This window comes from Anarrhichthys ocellatus, unplaced genomic scaffold (genome assembly GCF_004355925.1).
Source record: "Anarrhichthys ocellatus isolate YVR2014 unplaced genomic scaffold, GSC_Weel_1.0 scaffold13, whole genome shotgun sequence".
Classification (NCBI taxonomy): Eukaryota; Metazoa; Chordata; class Actinopteri; order Perciformes; family Anarhichadidae; genus Anarrhichthys; species Anarrhichthys ocellatus.
In genome coordinates, this window is record NW_022280043.1 from 5,462,297 (window position 1) to 5,485,471 (window position 23,175).

Genomic DNA, 23,175 nt, shown 5'->3' on the forward strand with positions numbered 1-23,175 from the left:
TCTGTCTCTCTGTCTGTCTCTCTCTCTCTTTCTCTCTCTGTCTGTCTCTCTCTCTCTTTCTCTCTCTGTCTTACCCTTCCCTGTTTCTCTCGTTTCTCACACTATCCATCCTCATTTCCCTCTCCCGTTCTAATCCCTCCTCTCCCTCTGTCCGTCCTCTCTTCTCTTTTGTTCTCTCTCTCCCTCTCCCTCTCTCTCTCCCCCCCTCTCTCTCTCCTCAACACCACCAGGGGTGTTGTTCAGTATTGAGGTCACGTCTACCTACTTTGCGGTGAGGAATTATTGGCGGGGATATTTTGCCGCCACATTCAGCGCCTTCATATTCAGGGTGCTCTCTGTTTGGAACAAGGATGCTGGTAAGAAGCAGAACACACACACACACACACACACACTGCTGTAAAAGACTGCTGAGCTGGCATTTTATCTAAAGTAGCTGAATATGACAGCTAAGTAATATTTGCTTCTTTAGATAAACCAGAAATGTAGAATTAAATAATCGCATCTAAATCCCTGCACCCTATTCTCTGCCTTTATTACTTTATTATGTCAACTTCTTACAATTTAGAAGACTGTTTTCTGTCTTACTCTATATTCAAACAATTTCACAACTCTCACTTAACCAGACAATCATCGAATATTCATCTTCCCAAACAACTTCCGCTGCCCCCAGACTGCATAAGTTACGCAGGTTTAAAATCCTCCAAAACATCCTCTGTTTTGACATTGTGAATATAATATCATTCCTAAAAGTATTTTTTCTCTTCCTGCACACCATCGTCCATGATATTTGTATGTCCTGGCTTTGATTTTGTGTTGTGCTGATCAATGAACTTTCCTTTTTCTCTCAGTCACAATCACAGCTCTCTTCAAAACTAACTTCCGGATGGATTTCCCCTTTGACCTGCAGGAGCTGCCTGCATTTGCAATAATAGGGTGAATACAAATAAGTGTGTGTGCAATGATACTGTGTGTCTCCGCTTTTTTAATATATATGGTCATGTATTCTCCTCAATACATATTGTTGCCCATACATGGTTGTTGTGCAGGAGGAGCAGTATGAGCACGTTTTATTTTGTCATGTTAGGATCTCGTGTGGCTTCCTGGGGGCGTTCTTCGTCTACCTGAACAGACAGGTGGTCCTCTTCATGAGGAGACCGACAGCACTCACACGCTTCCTAACCAAACAGTGAGATCCCAACACACACACACACACACACACACACACATGTACACACACGCAGGGCCATGTTCCCATGAACTCAAATCATTTGCGCGTTCAAATCCAATTCCTCTTAATGAATCTCAGCTCTCTCCGAACTCATCAGTCTCACAACACTGGCCAGGACAGCAGCAAAGCCTTAACAACCTTTCAGCCAGTTATTCAGTCAATGTGGAGATTCACTTATCCTCCGAGACTCATCAGTCAGGGAACATTAGTCTCCGCCATTAGAAAGAGGCGAGCAGCAGCGCCAGGAGAGCCATACATCTGTTGGTACAGACTCGTACAGAGTTATTTCTGTAGCAAGCATCACTTATTTTGCCATGTTGTTATTGTCTAAGAATACATTCCTGTTTCTGTGTGTGTGCGTGCGTGCGTGCATGTGCGTGTGTGTGTGTGTGTGTGTGTGTGTGCGTTCCCAGTCGATTGATCTATCCAGGTGCAGTGACACTGATCATCGCCACCTTAACGTTTCCACCTGGATTTGGACAGTTTATGGCTGGAGAGGTTAGACTCACTCAATCTCACACTCTCTGACTTCTTTCTGATGTGTGTTCATTAATATTTATGATGTTGAAGAAGATGGTCAGTGGGGTCTAGATTGTGTGGTTTTCTTATGTTTTGCTGGAAGGAAAGAAAAGCCGTAATGACGGGAATTTGATGAAAGGGGAACTCCACCGATTTTACACATCAAAGTCTGTTTACAGGTCTCGGGGAGTATTATGTGAACAAAGCTGTATAAAGATTTTTGTGGCTCCACAGGGAGCTGCAAGTATCCTGATGAATCACCTCAAGTGAAGTAACTTGATTAGGGCTGAAAACTACAATACTGAACATTTTAAAATAAACTGGGGGTGTGGAGTTAGAAAGAAGTCCTCATCTCTGCTTAAACCTGAATATTTGCCACAAGCATTTTCTGTTTCAATATGTGAACCCTGATTGAATCATTAAAATTTGTTGATCAGTTTGTCATGCCGGCCTTTTGCCTGATTTAGACTTGGTGGAGGTTAAACATTGCCTTTTTTCAGTTTCGATAAAGTTTTGTTTCTGTGTGTCTGTCCCGTCTGACAGTTGATGCCCAGAGAGTGTATCAACTCCCTGTTTGATAATTTCACCTGGACCAAAATCTCAGGATCTGCTCCGCCCGGCCTGGGTCGCTCCTCTGCATGGATTCATCCTCATGTCAGCGTCTTTGTCATCCTCCTCCTCTTCCTCGTCATGAAGGTATCTCTCCCTCTTGCTGTGTACTTGTGTAGCATTCATATATATATATATATATATAGATATATATATATATAGATAGATAGATAGATAATGTGTGTATATATATATATATGTGTGTGTGTGTGAAACCTCTGGGACTGGTCTTGATCCGTCGTTGATCCGGTATTTGTGTTGCAGTTCTGGATGTCAGCACTTTCCACCACGATGCCCATCCCCTCCGGTGCCTTTATGCCAGTGTTCATATTAGGTAAGAGGATTTTGTAATGCAAGCGCAGTGTCTCCTGCTGAGTTTCAGTTCAATTCGTTTTTACCAGCGTGTCTTATCTCTCTCCTCAAGGAGCTGCTTTCGGCCGCCTCGTGGGGGAGATCATGGCCACTCTTTTCCCAAATGGAATCCTGTTTGATGGGATAGTCTACCGCATCCTGCCGGGAGGTTACGCCGTCATTGGTCAGTCTACTAACCTCAGTGCTGTGCTCAGGATCCCATAGGACTTATAGAAGAGACTTTAAGAAGACTAAGATTTGAGAACATTTGGTGAACTACTGACTTCGAAAGTGCTTGATTTCTTTCTTTCAGTTAAAAAATGTGGATGTAGCAGCAGTTTAGAAACTGTTTTACCATTTTCACTAGACTTTGTTGCATCTTTGGTCAAAGTGAGGCCTCTAAATTGTCAACATTTTTAATGTGACTTTTGAAATTAAACCTTTAAAGTCATTGAAATTCTTGAATTGAATGTCTAAACCACTGTTGTAACCCTGCCCTATGTGTTTCACTGCACAAGTGAATGGATTTCACCTTAAATGAAGGCTATTATGAGTACATTATTGTACTCTCTCTTTACAATTCTTATTTTACCTTATTATAAGACAATTCAAGGCCAAAGTGGATGTGTTCAGGTACAGTTACAGAGGAATCAGATGGAGGAACGATAATAGAGGAATGACTCTCTCAAATATCCTGTCCTTTGCACTCGACCAGGTGCGGCAGCGATGACGGGAGCCGTCACACACACGGTTTCCACTGCAGTAATCTGCTTTGAGCTGACTGGTCAAATCTCTCACATCCTACCGATGATGGTGGCTGTCATCCTAGCAAACATGGTGGCCCAAGGTCTGCAGCCTTCTCTCTACGACTCCATCATCCAGGTGAAGAAGCTGCCCTACCTGCCTGAGATGGCCCTCGGACACATCGGGTAAAGCTAAAACTGCGAGAAAACTTCTTCGGGTGTTTATTTTTTCCATGTAGCTGTTACTGTCGGACAAAGGGTATTTATTGTAGTATCTCTGCATCCCCAGCAAGTATAACATCTTTGTGGAGGACATCATGGTGCGCAAAGTTAAGTTCCTGTCTTCTCACTCCACCTATCGGGAACTGAACGATCTGCTTGAGACCACATCTCTGAAAACTATCCCCCTGGTCGACTCTAAAGGTAGGGTGACTTACATCATCATACTGGGCCTTAAAGCTTCTATCTTGTGCTGTAGATGCTTTGTGTGAAAGAAAAAGTTTGATATTTGGGGAAATTTACTTATTTATCGATACCACAGCTAAACCCTGCCGGCTGCAGGTTCTTATTGAGTTTACAAACATCAGAATAGTATCACTGATAAGCAAATAAGTGTATTTCCCAAAATGTTGAACTTCTCCTGTAACACTTCTCTCTGCAGAATCCATGATTCTTCTGGGCTCCATCGAGAGGACGGAGCTTCAAGCCGTCTTCGACTGGTGGCTCTCACCAGAGAGGCGAGTCTTTGAAAGAGGTCAGAGCTCCCCAGGCCAGGGCTCTAAAGTCAGCTGGGAGTCCTTCACCTTTGTAGACGAGGACGGGGGAGAGGAGAGCGCAGACAAGGTGGGAAAAAAACAACAACCATAAATTAATTTACAAGAAGTGTATTTGGTAAAAAATGTATTTACCAACTGTGTCTGCAGACTGCTCCAGTCCAGGAAGAATGTAACGGGCCCATCCCATCCGCCAGAGCTCAGGAGCCCTCCACCAACCACACAGGTTCAGGTAACATGGCAGTTCCACTGCACATGAAAACCAGTCCGCCCATCAAATGTTGCTTCCTCTCTTGTCTGACTTGTGTTGCCATACCGTATCCTCAGACAAGCGCAAGCTGCCATCTGTCAGCAGGGCTCTTCAGAGACTCTTCTCCTCCACATCTTTGTCAGGCCAGATTGAAACTCAGGTAAAATCAACCTCACATACTATTTTTGACCCTTGAAGCTCAAAGGAGCGGCGCATCACTGATCTGCTGTCGAGTTGGCAGCGACGGCTCAGACGGAGTTATTAGTCCAACATGGCTCCTGGAGCCAACCTGATGTGATGGGAGGGGCATGACGTGATGCATACATAAAGGAGTTGACATGTTGTGCAGTGGGTGATGCCATGAAACTACCAGGGGTCATTTTTATCATCATCTGTGTAGTTTTTCAAACTGACTGCCCATCAATCTGTCCCTCGCTCTTTCTCCCCCCCTTCTTTGCTCAGGAGACCACGCCCCCTCCGCTGACGGACACCATGTCCCCAGAGGAGGTACTGTACCTTAATGATTCACCATGCACACAGCCAACAATGAGAAACCCAAACCATCCAAATCAATAATTAGAAACTCTGTATACTCTTAGTCCATCTCTCTTGTGATTGGCTGATGCAGATCAAAGCCTGGGTAGAGGAAGAGCTGGATAAACCAATCGATATGGAGCAGATACGTATAGACCCCTCCCCGTTTCAACTGGTGGAAAGGACTTCTCTCCACAAGGTGACCACAGCAACACCTGGGTGACATGTTTTTACATGTCAAAGTCATGACACTGATAATGCAATTACATATCACAGACAATTACCATTTCATATTTTAAAGCAGCATATTTTAAATAAATAGTTTGACATTTTGGGAAATACTCAAATGTACTTATACATCAGTTTAAATAAACATGAGTTGTAAAATCTTGTCTGTGAGTAAAAAGATATGCCATGTTTGGGCAACTGGATCTCCTGGATTATATTTCATTGTTTCACAACACATCAACCCAACAACGCAGCCCCCAGCTGATAGGTGGATTTACCTTTGGACGGAGTCAACCTAGAAGTTTCCTATTTCAAGTCTTTATGCAAAGCTAACTTTCTCCTGGCTGTAGTTTCATATTAAGTATACAGGCATGGGAGTGTCTCAATCCTCTCATCAATCTCTCTGCAAGATTACAAATAAAAGTATCTCCCAAAAGGGCAAACTATTCCTTTAGAACACAAGTTCATTTTCACTTTTATACTTGTTTGTTTTTATTCTTAAACATGTTTAATTTCTTCTTTGTTCTGTTTGTACAACTCTGTTCCGACTTTCTTTTGCTCAACTGTTTAAAGGGGAACTCCACCAAATTTGTCATTGTCTATTTCAACCTGTGGAAACAGTTGTATAATGTCTTCTGTGGCTCTAAAGGGAGCTTTCAGAGTTTTCTCAGATTGAGTTTAGAGATAACTAAATGTGGTTTTAAAAACGTGGGCAGGGAGGGTCTTGATTAGGGATGCACCAATCCGACTTTTTCAGTCCCGATACAGATATCTGGGCTTTGTGTATCAGCCGATACCGAGTAATACCAGTGTTTAATTAATAAGCTGTAAGCCTCAGAAAAGACCAGGATCATTCTTCTATGGCACCATCAGGCTTACATTAAACATTGCTTTCCTAACTTTGTAAAAAAAAAAATAACAAATAAATACATAGATATAAAAGTACTGAATTGTTATTTATTAAGATAATGGTATCCTATACCCAATCTAGCTATTTGAGTCATTGTCAGATCGATATCCAATATTGATATTGGTGCATCTAGTCTTTATGAAAGATTAGCAAATGTGGGATCCAGGGATTCTGGAGCTTGTTCCATAGACAGTAAAAGTCAGGATGTCTCAGCCTCTGCTGCATCGAGTTTGAGCATTTTTAAAATTCTGTCTGTAGTGAATCACCCAACTTAGGGAGGTGGGATACTAAATTGCTGGAGTTTTTTTGTTTTTGTTTATGTCCATACGACCATAAAGCTTTGAATCTTGAATTTTATGCTTTGTTTCATGCTATATTTCTGTATCTATTTCCTTTATAACTTGCGGGGCAAATTGTGACAGAACACTGTCACACTGCAAAACATTTAACACTGACTGGATCATGTCCTCCTCTCCCTCATTACTCAGACCCACACTCTGTTCTCTCTGCTGGGTCTCAGTCACGCCTATGTCACCAGTATCGGAAAGCTGGTGGGTGTCGTGGCACTGAAAGAGGTAAAGTCATATTTTTTTCCTTCGTTTTTTCTTTGTGTGCATGTTTTTGTCGCCTCTCTTGGTTTGATCCTGTAATGCGGCATGACAGCGAGCTGTGATGATCTCATGTTGTGGGCAGTTGTTCTGTCACATGGTGCATCATGCTTTACACTCTGATTCATGCGGTTATTTCATTAACCGCCCTCAACTCATCTCCCCGGATGTTCGCTTTAGCGATCACTTCAACACATGTTTCTCTGCTATATGTGTTTCAACCTCTTTCTCTCTAACAGTTACAGAAAGCTATAGAGGGCTCAACTCGCAGTGGGGTGAAGCTTCGTCCCCCTCTGGCCAGCTTCAGAGACGCCAGCAGGAAAACCAAGAAGCACCAGCCTCCCTCATCCACCCCTTCCTCCCCCACTCGGGACAAAGACCTGTGGGGGGAGGGGAGCAGGAGGGAGGGAGAGCTGGGGAGGAAGGAGTCCAACGAGGATTCCAGAGGAAAGGCATCGTCTTCCAGGGGAGCTCCTGGGTGTGACACTGCTCCCTCCTCCCCCAGCAGCTCTGTCCACACAAGAGGAGCTGACGGGGATTCACAAGAGCCAGCATCCCCTTCTACCTCCTCCCCTACCTCACCTTCACCTCCTGCCTCACCTGTGTCACCCACCAGCCCTGCCCTCACACTATCCTCCCTGCAGGAGGACAGGGAGAGCGAGGAGTCCGATGAGCCCATATAGACTGGGTTCAAGAGAAAAGACTTTCATTTCACTCCTTCTCCCCCAGAGACAGAGCTGCTGTCTGGGTGGAGGAGTCGGGCTCACCTGCAGACCCTCAGACATTCAGCTCTCAGAGAGCAGGACGAGCTAGTGCACATAAAGCTCCTGAAACTTGTAGTACAGGATTTTTTTTTTCTACTCTTATAATTTCACTCTCAAAATCTCAGGGGGCTTCCTGTGTCTTTTGAACTGCAGACGGACAAACATGTTCAGTCGCACATATCACGAATGTTCAATGTCCATACATACATGTATCTTGGAAATGTTGATTGTAGCTCTGTCATATTTCAGTGTCTGTTCATTTAATCAAACGTTAACTGACAGCAATGAATTGTATGATAATGAAATAATATATTGATGAAGACTTAATTAATTTGACCTGGAGGTCAAAGAGATCATGCATTTAAAGTTTACTGATTAAGGTTGATTTTAATTATAACTTACAATTATCAGATATTTTCTGTATGCTAAATGTTCAAATCATTATTATCAATCTGTCATTTTTAAAGATAATAAATGTTAAAGTTGTCTACTAGCTTATTTTAATTATCTACAACAATAAAAATGTCCATTGGTAGGAAAACAGTCAAGGTAAAAACTCTGTGAGGCACAGCACACATGATTTGAGCTAAATGCTAAAGTCGGAATGGGTGTTAAGGTGTAACTATTATAGTTTACTGCGCTAGCATGCTAACATTTGTTAATATGCACTAATTACAACGTACAGGTCAGGAAGAGTGAGTTGGAATGCGAGTTTCGCAAGTATCTGCATTCAGACAAAAGAAAATCGCAGTCCCCTCATTCATTTAAATGGAGCCAACGCAGGAGCTCCAGCATAAATTGGAACCTGGCCCAACCAAGTGACTGCAACACACCGTTATCCTGCAAGGCTTTGTAGTGGCCAATCAAATACATGCAAGCACACGTTCCAGGTAGATTTGTTTTTACAATGAACGCTGTATTTCTAATGTTTAGCTCACACTCATTGAGACAAAAGATTAGCAACTGGCGTCTGATAAGCCTTCAAATTCACTTATGTGTTACTCAAAGGGTAGTATTTCATATCTCACCTGTGCATGAAGCAACAACCCCCAACAACGCAGCCCCTTGTGCTGTTTTAATGCAGGCTGCTTTTCAGTCAGAACGCCCACTTTGTCATAAACAACTTACATTTTTGACCTGATGGTGGCACTAAATGAAAAATTAGGAGATTACCAAAGTTCTTACAATTCATCCTGAAGGGGACATGAATGTGTGCCACAAATTTCATGACAATCCGTTCAATAGTTGTTGAGATATTTTAGTGTGGACTAAAGTGGTGGACCGACCAACAGACGGGCACAAACCACCTTCTCGAGTGGAAAAATCACTCTATCAGCCTTCCGGCATTCAGGCTTGAAAAGAGAATAGCTCTGAGCATGAACACGTGTTTGTGCTGTGAAGGTCAACAGTGTGTTTCAGTCTCTGATTTCTATGCGAGCTTGAACAAAGAAGCAGTTAGTCCCACAGAGGAGGCCTGTCTCTGAGAATTTGTCATTAATATTCTCCTGGCATAAAATCCCTGATTAGGACTGGAGAGAAATGTGTTTGGAAAAGCATGACGGGCTGGATTACACTGCTGCCACTTCCTTCGTGATTGCCGTTTTGTCTGACAAGCACCAACAAGCTGGCTTAGAGACACTGGCTGCCACCTGAAGTGGTTAAAAAAAAGACATTTCACATGTGTTAAGGGTCTGGAGAGAAAGAGGTGAACGTGTGATAATCTAATTATTTACACCCTGGAAAAGATATCCACACATGAGCACAAGAAATGCCATTTGTTGGTTTGTTTATTTGATCTTTCTCCACCAGAGGAAAAAAAGAGGAGACGGGTAAAGGAGCTGGAGGGGGTGTTGGAGGTTGTGTCGTGCAGGAGAAAGAAAGAGAAACAGGAAGAAACAGAGAGTCATTGACAGAAGAGGAGAGAGAGGGGGGAACCACGTCGAAGAACCATCCTGTGACAACCGTCCAACAAGCATGCATAGGTGTGAGTGTACACTGGTATCACAAGTCACTCTGCCGCATTTCAAACAAATTAATCCAGTTTTATACAGACTTTTACAGAAGCCATCCAATTTTTTTGTAGGATTTTTTACAGCGCTCACTTTTTTGCACACATTTCCAAATTATACATCTATGTCTGATTGCTTCAAATCCCCTTTGGTTGATGTGAAAACTTGTTATTTTTCCTCTTTTTTTCAGGCAGTGATTCTTCCAACAAGACAACTTACTGTACACTGACAGACAGACATACAGACAGACACAAATATACAGAACAGATACAAAGAGATAGAAGGAGAAAGGCAGAGGACAAGAAGCCGATTTTGAGCGTCATGCCTGCAGACAAATTACTGTAACTCTTGGAAGATGGCAGTAGAATTATATAAAAAGAAGAACTCAATTGCAAACCGGTCGGTTAACAAAGATGTGATCAGAAAACCTTAACATCCACAGAAATATATTTGGCTTCTTGTTTTTAGTTTATTCATTCATTGAGAATTTGCTAAACAAAAAAAGAGAGAAAAAAACCAATAAAACAACCCAAATTGAAGCAGTGTCTTTTCATCAAGGCCATGCATGTTTCCTAACTTTTGTTTTTGCAAATAATAATCAAACCTAAATCGCAAATGTCCCCACCAACAAATATCCATCAATAGTCCCTACGCTGCCTTCCTTTAAAACTGACTCATAAGGAAAAAGATACTGCTCCCAGAAGGATTGGTACCTACATGAAATTAAAGACTCTGTACAAGATGTCACATTATTCCTCCCCACCAAGTAATCGTTCAATAAATAAATGAATATGTGCCACTGTGTAAAGACATTCTGTTTGCAGTTTTGAGCCCGCTTGTTTTCATGAGACACTAAACAGGGATTCTTGTAGTGAAATAAAATGATGATAGATTTGTTAATAATTGAGAGCTGCCAAACTATCCATCTCTAATCCCTTAAGGTATGTTTTTCTTGGTGTAATGTGCTCAAAACCAGACAAACAAGACGACTTTACAACCATGACAAGTATTCTAACTTATGCTGGAAGGGATTTCAACAAGTCAGTAGAAAAATAAACATTGTCCCCAACAGTACATAAAGAAGCAGTCAACAAATAAATTAATTCCAGTCAATAAACCGCTTTCTTTTTTTTTTTTTTGTTCCTCTTAAAAGTTGCTCACACAATCATCAAAGTGAGAGGAGAGGGTGCTCCCCAATGGAGAACAAAAAAAGATGAAATCTGCGGTTGTGTGTTGTTTATAAAGTTCATCAAGTGAGCCACGCACAGAAAGTCTTCACTGTCTGCTTAACGTCCTCGCTGGAAAACACGCATTCTTTCTCAGGTGAAAGACAGAAAAAGAAAGAAACTAATGGCAACATGCTTCCTCAAACATCATTAGAATCACTATCACACTGCAGGCAGCTGCTTCACAGTAATCTCAATGAGCAGGAAGACACTGATCTATTCGGCTCAAGTCTTCAATCCCAGTCTTCTGTTCTATTCCCTGATTGGCTGATTGAGCGGCACACAGGCTGTAATTTCATCCCGTGAACTCGGACCTTCTACGGTCCGTCTTTGTTTCCCTCACTGATGGACTCGCCGGATAAAACACTCTTGCTCTGTTTAAAACACAAACGTTCCTCCATTTCATTTGCCTTTGTGTAGTGGTAAAAAAAAAAAAAAAAACTAAATCCAGGCCTGAATCGTAAGCTTAAAAGGGACTGAGAGGTGTAAAAAAATAAAGAAATCATACTGTACTAGAACAGCTGTGACTGTGATTGAGAGGCGATTTTTATATACTTCGACTATTTACATCTATACGACAGAGCTGACACTGGTCTGTTGGGAAGCCAATGTGTTGTCTGTCTATTGCTGGTTACAATTTAGATATTTGTGTGTGTGTGTGTGTGTATGTGTTTGTGTGTGCGTGCGTGTCGTGGTGGAGCCAGCAGTGAATCCGTTTTCAACAGCATCCTCGCACACGTTTGAAAGACTCGTTTGTTTCATAAGAAAGACTCTCTCCCATGTGGACCGCGAGGAGACATCAAAAACTAACGCTCATGTACTGCCATGTGTCTTCCCAGTACATTCAAATAGTGATTAGCATCCTCGACTACGTATGTCTATGGAAAAAGAAGCAGCTGAGGGTTTGTGTTGTCAAGTGGCTCGGTTTTGGTTGTCAGAGTGGGAACTGGGTAATGTCAACAGTCCAAAGGCAACCTCTGATCTGTTGGATTGCATCAGTGCAAAAGAGAATCGCTTATGCAGCTTTGTCTTTATTTCTCCGTCATGAAACTCACCGCAGGCCCACTGTTGCCCCACCTGGGATACTATGGTTCAGTGCAAAGTCTATACAGTGCAGTATAGTACAGGTACTCCATAGTGCTCTGAAGAAACATGCATACAGAGAGACAGTAGGAAGCACACTATCTTACAGTACAATCCTTATCTGTGCAGTTTAGTGTGTGCAGTCAGCAGGACAGGCCTGTCCCTGGGTTGTGCCTCGGGCATCTTGGTGCCACAAACATGATAGAAGTATTTATTTTGGAGGGTTCATCTGCATGTCACTGAAATGCTGACATTTTCTACTTTGAATTACACTTTGTTTGGGTTGCCAGTTTTTAAAGTATACTGTATGTGTTCGATGCAACAGGGACAATAATTTGATTAAGCACTATCTAATATGTTGAGTAACAGCTGTAAACAGAGTTGTTCTCCCGTTTGGAAAACTGTTATATCTTATCATACACTTATACATAGATTTGTTCTTTTTTTGCTTTTTTACAAAATTATTCTTATTATAATGTTTCATTATGATAGATTTTCATTATTACTATAAGCGATGACAGGGTCATGTTGCTTGTCGTCATAAAAAGCATGCATGTTTCCTTTCCCCTCCTCTTCATCTCAACGTGGTTTCATTTTCCTGGTGGAAATGTCTCAGTCAGTCAGTGCTCCCCTTCCTCCTGCTCCTCCTCCTCTTCAGTTTCTCCGTACTCACTCCTCCCTTCAATTATACCTTTGGGGTGTAAGGCTTACAAATAAAATAGGTGTCCTTTGTTGCATCAGCTCCTCTCTCATTGTGAGTCCATCTCCAAATCTAACTCTCACCAATTCATCTCGCAACCAAAAAGTTGTGTTTTTGATACCTGAAAAGTAACAGATTAATAGATATATATTGTATTATTACGCTCATTCCTCGCTGACTCTCCGGTCAGTTTGTAATAAGTTGTCTATTGACATCCAAGTACTCAGTTGGTTGCCATGGAAGAGGCAGGACCCTGCCCCTCCGCCTCTTCCTTATCCTCTAGTGTCTGAAGGAGGCTGGAGGTGACATCGGAGGACTTCCGCTCTGTGATTGGCTCTGCCGGCGGTTGCCCCGGACTACTGCCACCAGAGGCGTCCCCTTGTTGCGTGGGCGGAGTCAACGAGGTGAACTCTGGCTCCATGCACAGTGTTATCTCATCCTCCTGATCAGGACAGACAGAGACACACAGAAGGATCAGTAAACATTACTAGTCAACCATCGCAATATAGGTAAGGGTACATACTGGTGAGTCTGCATGTTTTATCCCATTAACCACAATTTTTATATTATTTACATTATTGCCAACTGACTTCCAAAGGTTTATCGACTTCTTCATCTTTCAGGCAACCAGCAGAGTATGAGGATCAACTGGGAAAGACTTCCCAGATTTGCTTGAAATGGTTAATCCATCACAGTTGATATTTAGTTGATTATGATGGAAATGCATTGGCCATTATTGTTGGTTTGTAAACTGTTTCTTGTTGTTGCTCAAAGGAAGCTTCAGCATCCACGATGTCTGAGCCGGCTTTATGCATTTCCATAAAGTTGGAGGAAAGAGATAAAAAAAACAGAACGGTCAATCGTCACAATCACAGTCGAAGCCACAGAGTACAGGTCAAGCTCCAAAAACAGGATCCTACAACATCCACAATGCAACTCGATAATCTTAAATGCCAACTTTTTTCAAAGCCCACCCCTGCAGTCTGTAAAAGGCTTTCTGGTAAAAAAATTCTATTATTTTTCTGTGCTTTGGAAAGCTCCCTTTAACACCACATAAAACATTGTCCAACTGTTATGCAATAGTCTCTGCTATATGCAACAATACATCACTTTTTACAAGATGACGTATTGTTCACTTACTGCTGTAACTAATGTCACGTCAGCACTGGTTCATACCACACAACCAGGAATTGAACCCAACCTATATCCATAGATGATTGGTAATAAATCTGAAAAACTTATGGAATCATTTGAAAAATAATAAATGATTCATGATTTGTAGTTAATAGAATATATGGTATTTTACAGTGCTTTGGCACTTCACAGATGAAATATTAGACACTGAGAATGTAATTATATGTAATCAAATCCCCCCCCACCTCACCTTTATCTCCTCCTCCTCCTCCTGCTGCTCCAGTAGCGGAGAGTGCTCTGTTCCCATATCTTCTGTGGAGGGAACACAGAGGCTCGGCTCCACGACCGCCGCCACGCCGATGTAGCCTCCGGCGTCCGTCTGATAGGCCTCCATCTGCCCCGTGTTCCACAGATCGACCAACGGTGGGTGAGCCGAATGGATCAGGCTGTGGATGGTGCTGTTGGGCGTCGCTTGCAAAGACTGGTTGGCACTGTGCAGCCTGTGCTCCAGCGACTACAAACAGGGTGAGGAGGAAGAGTTAGAGGCAGGGCTGAGATCTGAGTCCGTCCACGACACTGCCATGTCAGAGGTGACGCATCAAGCAGTTTGACAAAAATGCACAAAGCCTCATGTCGGCAGCCAATAAAATAGTTTTTGATGGCAACAGAAGTACAGGCCTTCCTCTTTCTCACTATAAAAGGGATCAATACTGCTTTTGTTTGTGCACAGAGATTCAGGTTTATTATTCTTTATTTATTATATCCAACTTGCTGTAAAGCAACAACTAGTGTTTCTGATGGTTGTATCATATATTTATGACCAAATTACATTCTCCTTTCCATGAATCTTATTATTGATTTAGAGTAACATATCAGTTCCTTTCTAGGGAAGTATAGGAAACTATGGACCTATAAAGTAAAGTGTTTTATAAGCTGAAATAAATCAAGAAACTTAAAAAAAACACTGTGAAAAACTAAATCAAGAGTGTTGTGTTTCCAAGGTCAAGAATTCATTTCCCCCACTCAACATAAAAAAACAACATTGTGACTGATCCTAGTTGGTATTCTAGCTTCATAAATATGGGAGTTACAGAGTGGCAAAGAATATCATGTGTTGCAACGTGAAAATAACTCAAACTTGAGCTTCAAGGGTTTTAAGCGACAGCACTATTTTGACACACTTCTGAAATGACACAACCTCCTGACTCGTAAGGACTGCTCATGATGTTTGTGCTTCATGTCCAAAAGTAAACATGCTCACATCTACATTTCAACCCCATCTATTGTCTCTCATGTGTCACACCCAGAGAAGTGAGACTCCACCTGTTGTTGCTGATACTGCAGGAGCTGCTGTTGCTGGTAGTGCTGGATCTGTTGGATCTGCTGCAGCTGTTGTAGTTGATTCTGCTGCTGGAGAGTGAACTGCTGCTGCTGCTGCTGCTGTTGCTGCGACAGGAAGCAAGCCGCTGCCTGCCCATCATACCCATCGGTCCCCACAACATAGGAGCCAGTAGGGGGAGTCGTCATGACGGACGGATCGTTGGTGATCGGCTCCCAGGCATCGGAGGAGGAGAGGCAGTAGTGGCCCTGGGAGACGTATGTGTGAGGCCACACCTCTGCTGAGGAGTGATGCAATATCTGATCTGGAAGAAATGGAGAAGGCATCAGCTGCTATTGGAGGTACTGGTTGTTATATGTTACATTTTACATGTTTTGGTCACATTTTAGTCGCAAGAAGCACAATAGAGAGAATCACCCTGATCATAATGATCTTCATAATATCCGCAAATATAAAACCAGGGAAATCCTGATGTCACGCTGATTTTTTGTTTTAAACTCCAAATTGGCCTGGTAAAGCATCAGCATTTTATTTTAAATGAAGTTGCTAAATGACCAACTTATGTTGGGAAATAGGATTTCAGCTGCTATCATACAATTAAGAAGAGTTGGAAGCACAGCAGAATAAATCCGTTTGCATTTTGGCTTTGATCTGGCCTGCTGAGCAGAATAAGGAGGTTTGACTGGCAGCTAAACAAAAGAACTCACTTACCGCAGAGAAAATATCCACGTTGGCTGAGTAAGTGTTATGACAGCAGCTAGATCTACCGAATACAGTTTGAACACTGGCACACCTCACTGTTGATTCATCACTTGTGTCAAGCTGTGTAATGCAGTCGCAACCTTGATTTGGTGCCGTTTATCTTTTTCTCAAGAGGAAGTGTATGAATAGGGCCTCGCGGGAAAACACAGACACACATTTGAACCCTGTGCTAAGAGTAAAAAAAAATATCTGATGAATTGATGCAGATCTATTAATCAAGCATCATATCCTTATGGAGATTTATCTACTCTAATACACGCTCATTATACTCGTCTGCATCTCTAACTTCATGAGAAGAAGTTTGCAGTGGAAGTGCTGTGGAATAAAAATTGTTAGTTATACCTTTTACATTCCAACAGCCCATGTTGGAAATGTGAAATTAATAACGAGCTTCCTTTCCAACCTGGGAAGAGGAGATGGAACAGTATGTTCTCATTACTTAGCAACTTGACACATGCTTTACTGCAAGCTGCTTATCTGCACCCACACAGGCCTTCACAGCTGTTTTAACGCTGCCTGGACGTGTTTTATAAAATATATATTAAATAAATACCTTTCCACATTATTTCACTCAATGTATACAAACTATAATGTATGCCTGTGTTGGAAAAGTACATTTACTCAGGCACTATACCTATAAGTACAGTTCTGAGTTACTTGTACTTTTTATGTTACTTTATACTTCTTCATTCAAATTTAGATATTACAATTTTTACTTCACTACATTTATTGGACATATACTAAGGTCAAGATACAAAATAGGTGACAAAATATGATGCACTGTTTTATATTCAACAAACCAACAATACCAAAAGTAGAAAAGATGATCATTATTTCCACCAGCTACACATTAATTCCTGCATACACAGTACTTCCTAAGCAATTAAAATGTAACACTGACAGGGGGCATTCTGCTGCACAATGACCACGTTGAACTGTACACTTTGATAATGATACTGTTTTACTTTTAATTGATTATTTTTTAGAATCACTTAATTAACTGATACTTCTCTTAGTAGGCTGCTTTTTTTAAATACAATTTAGCTTATGTATATAGCAATGTATAGATTGTTCTGCAACAAAAGCCACTTCGATTTTCAGCTGCAGTTATATTTGTAGTTCTTTGTAGTCCTTTACCTCGACTGTTGATGCTCTCCTGGTTAAGCTCACTCAGATGAGCCATACTGCCCTGGTTTGAGCCCGACCGCGTGCTCTCTCCATCCATCGATGTCCAGGCCAGGAGTGTCGCCTCCGAGACCGCAAACTGCTTCAGGATACCTGAGGTCATGATTCAAAGGAGAAGCCAGGATCATTGTGAGGACCTGCATTATATTACGTCAGCTGAATAATTGGCATACATCCGACAAAGTGAGATTAGAAACACATCATTCTGCAGATGACGGTTTACGAGGCTCTGTGGAGCGTCTGTCCTCTGTGCTTCCAACCTGCAGTGAAACGAGCCTCCTTCTCTCCTTCACTGAGGTCACTGTAGGCGTCGCTCTCCATCCGCCGCTCCTTCTCCCGCTCCTGGGTGGTGATGCGGGGCAGGGGGACGCCCCCTGGACCCACCGTGGTCATGCTCCAGTTTTGCCATTCAATCATGTGAGCGACGCGACCATGGGCCAAGGCTGTGGGCTTGGTCACTCTCTCCTTCATGGTGCGGCTCACTCCTGGTGGCGCAGAAGACATGGGAGTCAGAGGAGGATGAGGATCGCAAGAGTTTGAAGTGAGAGATGAGAGATTAATGAGGGAGAGGGAAGTGAAGCAGCAGGTTTGTTGTTTTGGAGGTAAAGTGGTGGATGGACCAAGAGAATGAAAGGGGAGGGACAGACATAAGATATGTTATCAAGTATGTTCTTGTTGTTTGGTCGTGGATGCTGCGGATATCCACGACCAAACAACAAGAACTATGGATATCCAGTGGATATCCAGTAGACTAAACTGGTGTGGGAGGATGAAATTGGACAGTTTATCTAATTATGTCTTTACTGTTTGATTGATAATTACCATAGAGGCTGATTAGAAATGGTTAAACTATATATATATATATATGTATGATTATAGTTCTGTCCCATGTTATTATATCATGAGAATAAGAATATGATTAACCGAATCCCTCTATGATGTTTGGGGAACAGAAACGGTCAATTAAAAGAAATATTGTCTGCTCCAACAAAGATAAACCAATATAGAAACACACTGTCAGTCCAATCCTACTTCTGAAATGCCTGTAGTTTAATGAGGGTCTTCATGCACATTGATCTTAAGAACAGCTAAATGATGAAGGGTTGCGTGGGTGACATTCATGTGTTTAATGAGACTCAGCCCTTTCCTGTATGTGCTACAAGGAGGAGAGGAGGGAATTGATGTGTCCTGTCTGACAAAGGTGCATCATGAGATGGAATAGGTTAATTGGGGTGAGGTGGTTGTGTGGCATACGTAATGAGAGGTTGGCTTGTTGACATAATAGCTTTTACACCTCTGCTAAGCTGCGCTGGGTAAGCAGAAAACTGTTCTCTTTCTCCTCGCTGTCTGTTTGAGAACTTGACTCATGCAAACCCTGCAGAACATCTTTTGAAGATGAAATTCATTTCCTGCCACGCTGACACCAGCTGATAACAGCATAATGGCTGTGCTCCATATTCCATGTGACCAACACACGATGACACGTACTGTAAATCCCTGGTTGTCTGATTCTCTCTGATAGTGGCGAATGGAGATGAGATTCATGAATAAATTGAATAAATGATGGGACAAATCTGTACAACACCACACGGTACGGCAGCTGCACTGCACTTCACTGCACTGTAATACATTTCACTGCACTCAAATAAACTGCACTGCACAAAACAGCTGGATTAAACCAAAAACTTTGCACTAGACTGCACTAAACTGTTCAACACAGCACTTTACACGGTTCACGACATCCATACTAATTCAGGACAACACAGTTTCACAACCAGAGCAACAAGCTGTATGATGATGCACTGTCTGTCTGTCTGTCTGTGTGTGTGTGTGTGTGTGTGTGTGTGTGTGTTGTGTTTTCAAGTATAATTCATTACATCAATGACTGAGAAGGAGCCATTGACGAGTGTTATCACAGTGAGGAGAGGAAGTGATAGAGGGGAACCCGTTTCGGGTACCATGCTGACTCAAGCGCCCGCTGAGGGCCGAGCCAACATGGGGTCGGTTTACCAGTTACAGCACAGACACACACCTGACACACCTGACAGAGACGACTTAGCCAGAGCCCCGATGCCGTAGGCATTTGAGTTCCTCTTGAGCCGAGGCAGGATTGACGTGGTGTCTTCCATAGACAGCTAGAGGGAGAGAAGAGAGAGGAATGGAGGAGGGGAAAAGAGCGTGGAGAAAGGAATAGTATGGGAAGTGTGACAGTGCACACCAAGACATCGAGACAGTGTGTGTTAGAGAGGGGTGAGTGGAGACAAGTGATGGAGTTGTTGGGTTAATACAAAAGATAAAAATGCATTACCCAAATCCTAATTCCAAGTTAACTGTGTACTTTTGTATTCTGCACCAATAAGTCATTCTGCTTGTGCTGACTACCGTGCACCACTAGAATAATCCGTAAATGTAAGGCCGAGGTGGAGGGGGGTCGTGAGGAGGAAAAAGCTCATGACTAAAGGGTGAGTTAAATCAAAACAGGTGAAAGAAACAAATAGATAGAGGGAGAAAAGTAGTAGATGAAGGAATGGTGTCACAACACTTACATTGATTCCTTCCCATGAAAATTCTGAACGTCCATGCTGAGGAAGAGAAATAGGAAGAGGGAGGGATGGGGAAAGAAGGAGTGGGAAAGAGTAAGAGAGTGACAGGACAGAGAGAGCATTGACATGCATGGAAGGGAAATGGGAGAAGACGAAGAGAGGATGGAAAGGAGAGGGATTGCTCATCGGACATGCAGAAGAAGAGAAATTAAGAGACATGAGAGGGGATGAAGAGAGACAGATACACAGGATTTTCCAGGAACGAAGAAGGCAAGAGTGAAGGACCGGAATGACAGGGAGAAGGAGGGAGGGGGGGGGAATTAAACAGGGATCAGTATATTTGCTTGGTTATGTATAGCAGAGTGAATACGCTACGGATGAATGAGTCTCCTCTCTGGTAACGTGTGCTGCCAAAAACACTGAAAGCCAGCGCAAAATCGAGTGAGATGTCAGTGCTGTGTCGAACGGTATCTGATGATGCAGACATACAGGGGACTGGGGCTATCAGGAGGAAGTGGAGGGTGTGTGTGTGTGTGTGTGTGTGTGTGTGTGTGTGTGTGTGTGTGTGTGTGTGTGTGTGTGTGTGTTTGTGTGTGTAAGAGAAAGAGAGAGCGGAGAGGGCAGATGCTGGGAACAAAGCAGATAAGCAACAGCCTCTGCCACACCATTCCTCTCAATCACTAACTGGACTGGGGACGCTGGTGGGTTGGTGGTTGTGCTCAAATGTCTTCACCTTCCTGTCGATCTGCACAGTCGAGGCAGAGCAGAAATAAATTAGTAAATAAACAATATGGGGGAAAAAATGTTGACCCCAACATTCATCACACATAAATCCTCTCAAACTGTATTTTTCTTAGAATTGAATTAATTTTTCCCAGCAGTGTCTCCATTTTTATACATTTGAAACATTGCAAAGTAAACAGCAGTGATGGAAGAAGTACTCGGATCCTTTACTCAAAGGAATACTTTTAATGCTTAGAATTGGATGATGTATCACTCTCTTTTGTATGGTAAATAAGCTGGAACCAGCAGCTGGTTAGCTTAGCTCAGCACAAACACTGGAAACAGGGGGAAACAGCTAGCCTAACTCTGTCCAAAGGTAACAACATCCGCCTCCCATCACCTCCAAAGCTCTCTAATTAACCTTCTTCCTGTTTTGCCCTACATTAAATAATAAAAATGATAAACTGCACATTAATTAGTTAGCTTTAGGTGTGCTGTTATGGATGAAGCCAGGCTATTACCCTCTGTTTCCAGTCTTTATACTAAGCTAAGTGGTATCAATCTTCTTATGTAACTGTCTGCAAGAAAGGGAATGAGCATACTTCCCAAAATGTCAAACTTTTACTCTGAGCTTTAACATTGGGTTTGGGCCTTCCCTCCCTACCCTGCCTCAAAACAATGCTTGAATAAATAGGCTACTTTGTTACTAACCGCTGGTCAACAGGCTGTTAACTGTAAAGAACAGGTTATTTAACGCTGAATGTCATAATGAGAGAGTGACCACCGGCGCGGTGTTTAACATCTCCATCATACAGCATATATCCAGATAACTCATGTTCATCGATATCAGCCTCTTCCTGTTCTTTTCTTCAATCCTTTCACTTTGTAATTCTATTGTTGCTCCCACTTCTTGGTTCTTTGACTCTCCCTCTTTCTTTCTTCCTCTCTCTCCACGGGAGTGGGTCTGACGAGAGATTTAACACACTTGAGTAGTAGAGCTGGGCCTCTTGAAGCAGCTTTTCCTGTTACTTCCAATAGCCCCGACAACACGGATGTGTGTGTGTGTGCGTGTGTGTGGTTGTTTTTTTCCTCTCCGTAGGACTGAAGGGCATTCTGGGGCACGATGCATAAATAAAGGATGGAATCTGTCCACGGTGCATTTGGTGAAAAAGTAGAGTTCTCTACATGTTCCTCCAAAATGGTTCCCTCTCTTGTGTCCTGTCTCACAGGGATCCGTTTTAGAGCAGAGGATCAGTAAAGCAGCAGGAGAGGAGACGAAATGAGTGAAAATGAGAAGAGAGGCAAAAGGATATAGTAATGGTGTGTAAGAATTTGGAGAAACAGAGAGTGATGTGTTTCTTGTTTTGCTTTGAACCAGCACTGAGCAGGGACTCTGTCAGATGGAAATCAAGCCACGGACATCATAGCAACAGCAATATGCCAACCGAACCAGTATTGTTCAGTCTTCCAGTTACGCCACCCCATCAAATGGGCGGGGAGGTGAAGTGGAAGTTAAGCGACTGACATTGAAATGATGCATGTGCTACTTTACTAATCTACGAGCATAAGCACTGGCACCTTGAGTGACAGAGAGTTAGTGAGTTGAGCTGCTGCAGCTCCTCATGTAGCAGCTTAAGTCCACAGCCATGTTGGTTCCTCAGGTGGTGAGGAAACAGTCAGAGGAAGTCCACCAGAGGGGTGAGCCAGAAGGACTACTGAGGTCTTACCTGCTCCCCATCCTTCTGGACTGGCACGCCATCTCCCGCTGACAACAGGGTAGAGGAAGAGAGAGACAAGAGAGAAGGAAAATTAATTTAACTCAAATGTTGACTAGCCTAGCATTCCTACCATTTATGAAGCTTTGGCTAAAGTTCAACAAGGAATATCTTGTCTCTGACGTTCTGCCTTTATTGGGTGAATCAGCTCTGGCATCCTTCCTTTCCCACAATGCCAAAGTTCCTGCATTCACAATTACCCCCCCCCCCCCCCCTTTATTTTGAAAAAAATATATACTGTTTTTTTATTTAAATAATTAAATAAAAACACCAACATAATCGTTTAATATCGCTTCCATGAAATCTAGCAGGTTACCAAACTTTTTAAAACAAATATTTCTTAAATTATACTGCTTTTTTTTAATAAGGAACAGATGATAACAACTGATAAAACCCCATTGATACAGAGGGGGGATCGCTGTCTTTCCAACAGCGATCCCCTTTCCTTTGTTTACTCCCCAGAGTAAATGTGTGATCAAGGTTTCCGCAACATTTTTTTTCCAAAGGAAACAAATGAATGCCACCATATGCATAAAATTCCCCACTTCTAATTTATATCTGGGACATACTTGAGAGTACTTAAAGTTCATCAAATGAATGGTGTCAAATATATGAACCAATTTAAATTGTAATTGAACAAAAGTGTTTGCCTTGTAACACATTCTGTCCCACAGTCCTCATAGTAAATAAATAAAAATCTTCCTCCGACTTCATACATGAGTTAACTTCATCGTGACGAAAAATCGAATTGGTTTAAATGTGAGAGATCAACAAAGTCGTTCCTTAAAGTCTCTCTTTAATGAAATTCCTCTACATGTAAATCACACCTGCATCTCAGTTAATAATGCACTGCAAGGAGTCAGTGGCAGATCAAACACACTGCCATCCACCAGCACACTGCAGATGGGAGTCGTCTGAAATAGACGCTCTCTTTGGATGAATGGACGTTATTATCCCTCCTCTTTCCTGGCTGTCCAAATCCTAATTAAAACATTGGTTTAATTAGCGAGACGGTACTGGTAATGGAGTTTAAACACAGAGTCAGTCTCTAGGTGCCTGCTCTCTGTATCAGAGGGTCTGCGTGTGCAACTCTCAGAGGGGCTCTCTCCTGTGTCAGCACTCTGTGTCTCCCTGTGTGTGTGTGTGTGTGTGTGTGTGTGTGTGTGTGTGTGTGTGTGT

The 23,175-nt window shown here is 42.5% G+C and overlaps 2 protein-coding genes across 5 annotated transcripts in view; one reads left to right on the forward strand and one right to left on the reverse strand.

The window, feature by feature from the left end:
* Nucleotides 1-7,959, forward strand: part of clcn1b (chloride channel, voltage-sensitive 1b) — a 24,021-nt gene extending 16,062 nt beyond the window's left edge. Inside the window, exons 8-23 of the mRNA XM_031852686.1 lie at nucleotides 231-356; nucleotides 849-933; nucleotides 1,085-1,186; nucleotides 1,642-1,726; nucleotides 2,291-2,443; nucleotides 2,621-2,690; nucleotides 2,781-2,891; nucleotides 3,423-3,636; nucleotides 3,740-3,873; nucleotides 4,112-4,293; nucleotides 4,374-4,455; nucleotides 4,551-4,633; nucleotides 4,936-4,980; nucleotides 5,102-5,206; nucleotides 6,634-6,720; nucleotides 6,993-7,959. Coding sequence (XP_031708546.1) covers nucleotides 231-356; nucleotides 849-933; nucleotides 1,085-1,186; nucleotides 1,642-1,726; nucleotides 2,291-2,443; nucleotides 2,621-2,690; nucleotides 2,781-2,891; nucleotides 3,423-3,636; nucleotides 3,740-3,873; nucleotides 4,112-4,293; nucleotides 4,374-4,455; nucleotides 4,551-4,633; nucleotides 4,936-4,980; nucleotides 5,102-5,206; nucleotides 6,634-6,720; nucleotides 6,993-7,436 — 2,108 coding nt within the window. The 3' untranslated portion in view covers nucleotides 7,437-7,959. The remainder of the gene's footprint in view (nucleotides 1-230; nucleotides 357-848; nucleotides 934-1,084; nucleotides 1,187-1,641; nucleotides 1,727-2,290; nucleotides 2,444-2,620; nucleotides 2,691-2,780; nucleotides 2,892-3,422; nucleotides 3,637-3,739; nucleotides 3,874-4,111; nucleotides 4,294-4,373; nucleotides 4,456-4,550; nucleotides 4,634-4,935; nucleotides 4,981-5,101; nucleotides 5,207-6,633; nucleotides 6,721-6,992) is intronic.
* Nucleotides 7,960-10,418: 2,459 nt separating this feature from the next.
* Nucleotides 10,419-23,175, reverse strand: part of fam131bb (family with sequence similarity 131 member Bb) — a 21,730-nt gene continuing 8,973 nt past the window's right edge. Inside the window, exons 2-9 of one of the 4 annotated variants that reach the window (XM_031852759.1) lie at nucleotides 21,949-21,986; nucleotides 19,502-19,537; nucleotides 18,988-19,090; nucleotides 17,216-17,440; nucleotides 16,908-17,048; nucleotides 14,993-15,312; nucleotides 13,920-14,183; nucleotides 10,419-12,977 (exon numbers count right to left, since the gene is read on the reverse strand). In XM_031852759.1, coding sequence (XP_031708619.1) covers nucleotides 12,759-12,977; nucleotides 13,920-14,183; nucleotides 14,993-15,312; nucleotides 16,908-17,048; nucleotides 17,216-17,440; nucleotides 18,988-19,090; nucleotides 19,502-19,537; nucleotides 21,949-21,986 — 1,346 coding nt within the window. In that variant the 3' untranslated portion in view covers nucleotides 10,419-12,758. Of the gene's footprint in view, nucleotides 13,341-13,919; nucleotides 14,184-14,992; nucleotides 15,313-16,907; nucleotides 17,049-17,215; nucleotides 17,441-18,987; nucleotides 19,091-19,501; nucleotides 21,987-23,175 lie in introns of all 4 variants that reach the window. The other 3 variants (XM_031852761.1, XM_031852758.1, XM_031852760.1) reach the window with 3 other exon arrangements.